The following is a 9,329-nucleotide window of genomic DNA, read 5'->3' on the forward strand; positions in this document are numbered from 1 at the left end:
GATTAGGAACTCAATACTCAAGACTTAGAACTTGAAGATACTACTCCTCTCAAAGATACTCAACTTATGAACTTCATACGGAATTTATGGGCATAAACGACTCGACTCGAGGGTCTAAATAACAATATGGAATTCATGTATATGATTCTTCTCATTCTCATACTTACTTCCTCAAAACTTAGCTCAAATCAATAGTTGATCTCAAAGGATTTACAATTGAACTCAAAGACTTTCTTGAACTCTACTCTTAGCTCTTTTTTGAATTTGAATTTTGAATTATGAATTATGAATTCAAGAGTTATGATTCATGATATGAAGGATCTCGATGATAGTGTAGACTCATGCATACATTTTCATCATTCTCATACTCACTTACTCGAGTCTTGAAACAAGTTATTAGAAATAATAGAAGACTCTTCAAAAGACTCAAAGGGACTTTCTCAAAAGACTCGAAAGAACTCTCAAGACATAACTCTTATCTATACCTTGAATTTGAATTATGAATTATGAATTCAAGAGTTATGATTCATGATATGAAGGATCTCGATGATAGTGTAGACTCATGCATACATTTTCATCATTCTCATACTCACTTACTCGAGTCTTGAAACAAGTTATTAGAAATAATAGAAGACTCTTCAAAAGACTCAAAGGGACTTTCTCAAAAGACTCGAAAGAACTCTCAAGACATAACTCTTATCTATACCTTGAATTTGAATTATGAATTATGAATTCAAGAGTTATGATTCATGATATGAAGGATCTCGATGATAGTGTAGACTCATGCATACATTTTCATCATTCTCATACTCACTTACTCGAGTCTTGAAACAAGTTATTAGAAATAATAGAAGACTCTCAAAAGACTCAAAGGGACTTTCTCAAAAGACTCGAAAGAACTCTCAAGACATAACTCTTATCTATACCTTGAATTTGAATTATGAATTATGAATTCAAGGTTATTATTTGTAGTAGGAAAGATATCGTAAATGATTAAATGAGTTTTAGATAGTTAATTATGAGAAAGGTCAAGAAACACTATCTGGAGCAAGTCCGCGACACATAGATGCATTTTAATATTTTAGTTGCGAAATAATATATTTAAGATTGTAATATTGGGCCCGTTAACGGGCCCTTTCATATCTAGTATATATATATATGCATAAATCATCGACTTAAGACAACAAAAATTCAAGCAACAAAGCAAAAAAGAACGACATACAATAAAAAGCATAAATAAAAATGAAAAACTACATAATTATTAAATACTACGTATTACTATAAATACAGGAGGACATCTAAAAACAACTTCCATACCTTTTTTATGTAGGATCATGTAAAACATTGCTTTAAAATTTCAATAGATGTGAATAGAATTGGTTGAAGTAATTCGAATCAATTAAAAGAAAAATAAAATTAAGCCAAGAAAAACTGTTAAAATAATTATTAACTCCCATGACTAATCGAATGCTTCAATTTTTCTATTTTTACATCCTAAATCTTAATTATCATTTGATTATATCCTAATCACAAGTGTTTGTACTTTCTTTCTTCACTTAACCCACGCGCCTTGATTTCCCCATTCTGTTCTACGTGTAACTCACGCTTTACCCCACGGGGTATTTCAGGAATTTCCTTTACCACACCCCCACTCCACCCCACCAGCTCGCTCGGGTCACATTGCTCTGTGCAGAAATTGTTAATTTTCATCTGAAACTTTCTTCTTTACGAGTCAATTACTTTCCATTTTTTTTCAACATTTGCTTTCTGAATTTTGATTGCTGTGTGTTTGATTACTTGCTTAATTTCACATCCCCAGATTCTAAGAAAATGGGGTTGAAGGAATTTTGTGGGGTTCTTTAGGGTTTTAGCGTCAAAATTTAGGTGAAAAAGAGAGGAAATAGAGATGTTGGATTCAAGAAGGCCTCATTTTCTTGTGGGTTTCAACCCTTCCATGAATTCTGAAAAATTGGTAAGCATTGGTTCACATTGCCATATTGCTCTTAGCTTCACAACTTGTTGGTACATTCATGTTTGTTGAATTTTTCTTTTTTGTTCCTCTATATATCATTCTGTCAAAAAAAGACTTAAATCTTTTTACTGTGTTGGGTTTGTTGCTATTCTTACTGCATTTGGGCTAATTGTACAAATGAGCAAAAGTGTTTTGAAGAAAGGGGTTGGCCAAGAATGTTGTTTTTGGATCTAAGCAACTAACTTTAGTGTAACTAAAAGGACTATTCATTGGCTAGGAATGTTGTTTTTGCATCAAAGCAACAAACTTTAGTGTAACTATAAAAACTGATCATTGGCCAAGAATGTTGTTTTTTATCAAAACAACAAACTTTAGTGTAACTATAAGGACTATTCATTTGCTAAGAATGTTGTTTTTGGATCAAAGCAACAAACTTTAGTGTAACTATAAGGACTATTCATTGGCTAAAATTGTTGTTTTTGCATCAAAGCAACAAACTTTAGTGTAACTATAAAAACTACTCATTGGCCAAGAATGTTGTTTTTGGATCAAAGCAACAAACTTTAGTGAAACTATAACAAATGCATGTGACAGTGAATGCAGCATTGAGATTGTTTTTTATTTAGGCTGTTTTAGTAGTTGTTTTTTAGTACTTTGAGCTACATTTGCTTCACTTAGTAAATAATTGTGTCATAGAGATATGATTATTCGATATGCTACGTATCAGACAAATGGTACATTCATTGTTTAAGTTTAACAAACTTCATAAGCTATAAACTGAGATCTTAGCGTTCAGAGTATGAGGTGGGGATTAACTTAGGGCCCTGCATAGGTGTGTACAGGCTCCATATGAATGAGCTACATCAGGCGTGTGATACTTTTGCAACATGCCAACATCGTTATTTCAAGGCAATATAAAGAGTTTTGTAACAGAGATCAGTAACCGTTGCTCTTGGAACGACTTGCCTATGCATTTTAAAATGAAGTTATTTTATTTTAAAAACAAACTCTTCTGAAGAACTTTATGTTATCAACTCTTGCAAAGTTTATTAATTGTTTTGATTTCTATATTGCAGAAAATTCCATCAAAATTCATTAAAGAAATGGAAGGAAGAGTTTCCGGAACAACAGTTTTGGTGGGTCCCAGTGGAAATGCTTGGCCTGTGGACTTAATACAGCAAGATGATGGTTTATTCTTCCACAATGGATGGGTTTCATTTGTTAAAGATCACTGCCTTGAAACAGGGGATTCTTTGGTTTTCAGATATGATGGTGATTTGCATTTCACTGTGCAAGTATTTGACGAGAGTTCATGTGAGAAGGAGGCTGCTTATAACGCTGACTGCAGTTAAGGAGCAACTGACTTGTACAATCTTGCTCTGAAAAAAAGAGACCGAGGGAACTCCGTTTTATTAGATTGCATTGTTGAAGGTGTACCGAAGAAAATGAGAAGCACTGAGATCCCTTCCGAATGCACAAGTAGCCAGGATACCCATGGTCTTGCATCTAGTAAGGATGGGTACACTCCAGAAGATGCAGTTTGCTCATATGCAGGAAGAAATTATGCTGCTAGTTTTCTGGATGAAATGGAGAATGCTGGAGATGCATTAAACAGTAAAGTTACCATTGCTGTGCCAGCTCAAGCAAAGATAATCTTTAGCAATCCAGGTGAATGGTTATATTGTTTATTTTTATTGTTTTCAGTTCAATTTTTCTAGTTTGAGAAGCGTTCTTTGAATTGTCCATAAGTTTAATCAAGCCAATTTGATGTTACAGTTCATTTTAATCATGCACAGACATTTAGTAAACACCAATTTTTCCCATTGAATTGTGCAACTGCCTCGGCGAAAATCTACGTGTTTAGAGAGCCGACACTTTTATTTGTATATTTAAGTTCAGAACATACTTTTCTCATGTGTTGCCTGATTCTTTACAACTTTGTAATATTTCTTACTGTGCAAAGTGTTTGTATACATTTTTGCCCTGCAATTCTCCTAACCAAATTTTTTGTTGTTTTCGTAATGGCAATGAAAGTTCAGCTGTTAGAAATAACTATATAACAAATTTTTTAGTAATGATTTGGAATAGTAACTGGTATTTTGAATCTAAAGCAAAGATGAAAATAGGCAATGCTTCCTCCGAGAAAGATATGTGGTTGCCTACACAGGAAGCAGAAAAGGTTGCCCGTTTGTTTACCTCAAGTTTCCCCAGCTTTACTAAAGTTATGAAGAGGTTCAACATCAGTGGCTCATACACTCTGGTGAGTAGGTCTTCTGTTTTCTTTAAACTAACATTTCTTGAAATGTCTTGCTGAACTACAAAATCTTACAGTAGTCTTAGCTACTGTAATCCATTGCTTCAACATATCTTACTATCAATAAGTGCGTCAAATGAGCTTTTATTGAGGAAGACAACTTATATTTACAAGATAATCAATACACGGTTCCTTTATCCCCTTTTACCTTTCATGATGAATTGGCTAAACTCATAAAAAAATAGCATTGAAATTGATTTTTATTGACCAATCAGAATTTTTCATAGATCTTTTTAAAGAATGTTGTGGTTGAGGATTATGTGCAGCATGGTAAAGTTGTTTTGGTTGTTATAGTTTTGTTGCCAACAATATCTGAGCTGCCTACTGATGTTTCTGTTTGTTTTACTAACTGCATATTTGTCCTTAACCTGCCTGATATGGTTGATGTTGTTGTTATCTATTCCCTCCGTTCCAATTTGTTTGTCTGGTCTTGGCCCGAGTTTAATAAGTAAAGGAAACTTTTGAATCCTGTGGTTTTAATTCAAAGACATATAGAATGTACCAAAATGTCCTTTAATCTTGTGGTCTTAAACGTGCTGGAAAGTTAGAATTAAAGAGTTTCCAAAAAGGGGAAGGGCATTCTTTTTGAAACGGACTAAAAAGTAAAGTAAGACAAACATTTAATTTCACCTTTATCAAAAAAAGTAAGAGAAACAAATTGAAATGGATGGAGTATATATTACAACAATCTTATCCGCCAGGGAGTTGTGGCATTCAGTTGCCTTTGTAGTCTTCTGTATCATTAGTGATTGATTTATGGTATGCCTGTGCTTTTCCATGTGGATTTGCTTCATCGTAGGAGATGAATCACTCTGGTGACATTGCCTTTATTTGATGTTTAGTTTGGAGTAATATTGCAACGATTAGACAAGGTTATTTTTTCTTTCACCACTCCTGCATGTGCATCACTTGATTTGTTGATCTCCTTCATATTTTCTTTGGCAGCACATCCCTTACCAATTTGCCACGGAACACCTTCCCAACTGCAAGGTGAAGATTTTACTTCATAATTTAAAAGGGAAAACTTGGACTGTGAATTCAATCCCGACTACAAGAGTACAAACATCACATACCTTTTGCGGAGGGTGGTTATCCTTTGTTCGCGACAATAACATTGATTTGGGAGATACCTGCATCTTTGAGCTTGTCCGCAAGTGTGAATTACGTGTGCGTGTTCTTAGGGTGGAAAAGGAAGGAAGTGATTACAGTAGTAAGGTAGTTGATGAAGGACTAGTTACTGATTATGCAAAAAATTCTGGATGTAAGTCCAGGAAAGTGGGATCAAATTCTAATCAAGCGAAGGTTATGACATACGATAAAAAAGGATGTGCTCCTGACAAAGAGAAACATGGTAATATGTTGAAGAATCATCAGCTCCATTCTCAGTCAAAGATTAGCAGTGGAGATTCAGGTAATTTAAGGACAATTAACTAACTTATTTTAGCTGTCCGTCCTCACACTGAATTTGTATTGAATCCTTTCAACTATCGTGCTCGAACAGCAATCAGGAAACCTACTAGTTCTCAAGATAAACAGGGTTCTTTCACCAAGAGCTGTATGTCCATGAAATCAGTACCTGAAGAGAAATTGGCTGCTGAATCTTTCATTTCCAATTTCCCTCATTTCGTGCGACTCATGAAAAAATTCAACATTAGTGGCTCTTACACCTTGGTGAGTTCTTTTGCATGCTTTATCTTTTTATTTATTGTTATTGTCCCAACCTTTTCCATTCCATCTGGTTGCATAATATGGATTCCAAACATTCATGATCATCTTCGAAATATTTTTCCTTTTCAATATTTTCTATTGGAGCTTGTTCATTTTTTCTCAAATGTTTAATATATGTCAAAAACATTATTTCCCAACTTAAAAATTATTTCATAGGTAGAAACTAAATGCCCACTGGACTTGATGCCTAGTTTTGTCTCTCTATAGAGTTGATGTGTTTGGTATTTGACCAGTCAAAACAAAATTGTTGTCTGAGTGAATCTTTTTTTTTTTTTTTTTTTGATGAAGTAATTAATATGTTTCATTAAAAAAAGCATTAAGTAGATGCAAATATACAAGAGGTATAGTTAAGCAACAGATTGACAAAAGAGAGTATTTCTCTCAGCCCCTATACAAAGTGTTAATCTATGACTTTCCATATAACCAAGTCAAGACAATTGTAGGTTGTAGGTGCTCCAGACATCCGTGTAAATGATGTGAATCTTGTTAGTGATGCCTTTTGTTTTTACATCAGTGACCTATAAAGTTAATTATAAATTTAGTGGTGTCTATTCTATTGCGCTTACATCAAAGTAAATAGATGGTGACCCCCCTAAACTTGTCGAGTCTTATTCGGTGCACACCTAAACTTGGCGTTGGCTTAATTACTCCCATCAACTTGGTAATTTGATTGTCACAATCCCCTTAAACGCTGACACACGCGCTGCTACATGGATTATTTTTTTTAATCCATGTGGCTTTTCTTTAGAATAAAATATATATTTTACCTTTTTAAGTTTACTAATTATATAAATCATCTTTTCGGAGCCTATTCTGTAACAAATAAGAAATAAAATAAAATGGAACAACAGTATTTTGACTATAAATTTTTTATTTGGCTAAGGATATTATATTCCAATCAAGGCCAAGAAAAGAAGAAATACACCTTTGAACGAATAATCAGTGCATCTAAAAAAGAGATAAATAAAATTTGAACTAAATATTTTATGTATTTGACCCGAAAAAAGAACAATGCACAATTGAAATAAATAGTCTTGGCATGAAACTGAATTGAGATTGCTCAAGAAGGAAATTAAACTGGTTATTTGTAAAGTTTAAATATGTGAGTCTAGCTGTTGTATGGATCAACATGCGTACTTTTGATACTATCTCGATGTGCTATAAGTAAAGCTGCTTCATTTATTAAAGAAAACATAATATTAAGTAAAAGCATCACTTAACTGACTATTTTGGTCTTGAATAGATTACACCTATGGCATTCTCTTCATTTCTGCTGATACTTGTTCCTTAGGCCAGTTTAAGGTGTTGGATGTTATGGCGTTTCTCATGCTATTCTTTGCTTTAAATTCATGTTCTTAGAGCCTTCTACGTCTTTCACAGAAAGTTCCATGTCGGTTTTCAATGGAACACCTCCCAAACTGCAGAACGGAGATTGTGCTTCAGAACTTGAAGGGAGAATGTTGGACTGTAAATTCAATTCCGACTGTAAAGGTACAAACGCTGCACACATTCTGCGGAGGATGGTCGGCATTTGTCCGAGAGAATGACATCCATATGGGAGATATCTGCATATTTGAGCTCGTTGGGAAATATGAAATGCGTGTACATATATGTGCAATTGGGAAGAAGGGTTTAGATTACCAAAATGGGATAACTCCTAAAGAGTCGGATATCCTTGCATCCTTGACAAGCTAGAGACCTTTGGTGTGAAACACTGTAGGAAAGATTACTTTTTGCCTAATACAAGGTGAGGGGTAAGCTCTCTTTTTATTCTAATAATTATGGTTCCCATCTCATTTGATAGTGTCAAATGCCTTTTTTACAGTTTGCTTACGTAGCGCTATTACAAAGCGCCACAAAATTTTGAAATATGAAGGGAGTTATGGTGCTGTCCTAAAAAATATAGTTGCAATTTTCTGCTATTTGTATGACGAAATGATGATTTCCCTTCCCTTTACTGTTTCAGTTTCTTTCTTTTCTTTTCCCCGAAGACGTTTACTATTTCAGTATCTGTACTTTCTTTATATCAACATAAGGACATTGTTGTTCAATTCCATCATCTGGTGGCTAACTACTCTTAGTTTCAGGCTTGACGTTTCGCTGGAAGATAACGAAACTTGAGTACATGGGATCTGAAAAGGAACACACATCAATGTTATGGAGAAGTACTTAAAAGTAGATTATCAAACATTTGACTAGGTTGGACATATGCTTTCAGTAGCTTAGATGTTTTGTTGTTGGCATTGTCTGAGCACTCTTGTTGAGACTTTGTGTTGTATAAGTACTGCCAGAAAAGCTTCTTATTTTCTTCATGTTATAGATTTCTCTTTGTAAATAAGTCTCATGTGTTTTAGTTCAATTGTCCTGAAACATCTGCTGTTTGGTCTGTATATGTATAAGCAGTAATCGGATAGAACATCTTCTAGAATGAGAAATCAAAGTTTCACTCTACTGGATCACGCCTTATTTTTAGTATAGTGAACGAATAAAAGTACATAGAAGGAATATGATTTTTCTATAATTAAATATAACTTAACTTTAAAAAGTTCCTTTTATGGAGAAAAATTATTTTATAAAGGTGGAATGACATGAGAGGCTCTTGTACTTGGTTCCGTTTGTAAATTGAATCTTTGTACTTGCGACTTTGTCAACAGAACTCTTAAACTTTATTGAAATACAATATTGTAAACACCTCTGACCATTGATTAAACACATGTGGCTCTAATATTGCTGACTTGGAATAATGTGTGATTTCATGTGTTTTAAAGCGAGTGAGTATAATATTTTATATTAAAGACATGATTTTTTTAAAAATAAATGAAAAATGCCAAAAAAAGAAATCGTCTTCTTCAAAGCTTCAACACGCCACCCCCCCCCCTCCAACCCAACCCAACCCAACCAAATTTCTTCTTTTCTTCTCCATTGGATCCACCCACCATTTTAACCCCCTTCTTCTTCTTAATGCGAGTCCGGAGCCTAAAGGGCAAAAAAAAAGGTCAAAAATTCCAAAAGGGCACATCACTTTTTATTTTAGCCAAAAGGGCAAAATCGCTGCGTCAGCAGCGATTTTCCTCTGACAAAATGACAAAATCGCTGCCCTAGCAGCGATTTCGTCTAAAAAAATTTTTTATTTTTTTTTATTAAAAATCGCTGCTTTTTTTTCTTTAAAAAAACTAAAACAACACATCAAAAAAAAAATTAACCAAAAGGGCTTCTGACAAAACAAAAATAAAAATCGCTGCATATTTTCTCAAAAAAAAAAAACTTTTTTTTCTTCAAAATCGCTGCTATAGCAGCGAATTTGGTTAAGAATTT

General features: G+C 34.0%; 1 protein-coding gene across 3 annotated transcripts; it reads left to right on the forward strand.

Annotated features, from left to right (window-relative positions):
* The first annotated feature begins 1,650 nt into the window (after positions 1 to 1,650).
* LOC102589909 (B3 domain-containing protein Os01g0723500-like) lies at positions 1,651 to 8,333 on the forward strand. 3 transcript variants are annotated; one of them, XM_006354882.2, is made up of 7 exons: positions 1,651 to 1,972; positions 3,049 to 3,640; positions 4,084 to 4,232; positions 5,232 to 5,697; positions 5,788 to 5,957; positions 7,395 to 7,768; positions 8,102 to 8,333. In XM_006354882.2, the coding sequence occupies exons 2-6, from the start codon at positions 3,418 to 3,420 to the stop codon at positions 7,707 to 7,709; spliced, it is 1,323 nt and encodes a 440-aa protein (XP_006354944.1). In that variant the 5' UTR covers positions 1,651 to 1,972; positions 3,049 to 3,417; the 3' UTR covers positions 7,710 to 7,768; positions 8,102 to 8,333. The 3 variants fall into 3 exon arrangements, with proteins under 3 accessions (XP_006354944.1, XP_006354943.1, XP_006354945.1); XM_006354881.2 differs by having other exon boundaries at positions 7,395 to 7,761; XM_006354883.2 differs by having other exon boundaries at positions 4,099 to 4,232; positions 7,395 to 7,761.
* Positions 8,334 to 9,329: the final 996 nt, after the last annotated feature.

The sequence above is a fragment of the Solanum tuberosum genome, unplaced genomic scaffold (assembly GCF_000226075.1).
Source record: "Solanum tuberosum cultivar DM 1-3 516 R44 unplaced genomic scaffold, SolTub_3.0 scf00184, whole genome shotgun sequence".
Classification (NCBI taxonomy): domain Eukaryota; kingdom Viridiplantae; phylum Streptophyta; class Magnoliopsida; order Solanales; family Solanaceae; genus Solanum; species Solanum tuberosum.

Bases quoted from the DNA above. Each gene is read 5' to 3' on its own strand.
- LOC102589909 (XM_006354882.2), top strand. From the start codon at position 3,418: ATGAGAAGCACTGAGATCCCTTCCGAATGCACAAGTAGCCAGGATACC. The intron at 4,233-5,231 runs GTGAGTAGGTCT...TTTCTTTGGCAG, and splicing joins TCAGTGGCTCATACACTCTG to CACATCCCTTACCAATTTGC. The intron at 5,958-7,394 runs GTGAGTTCTTTT...CGTCTTTCACAG, and splicing joins TTAGTGGCTCTTACACCTTG to AAAGTTCCATGTCGGTTTTC.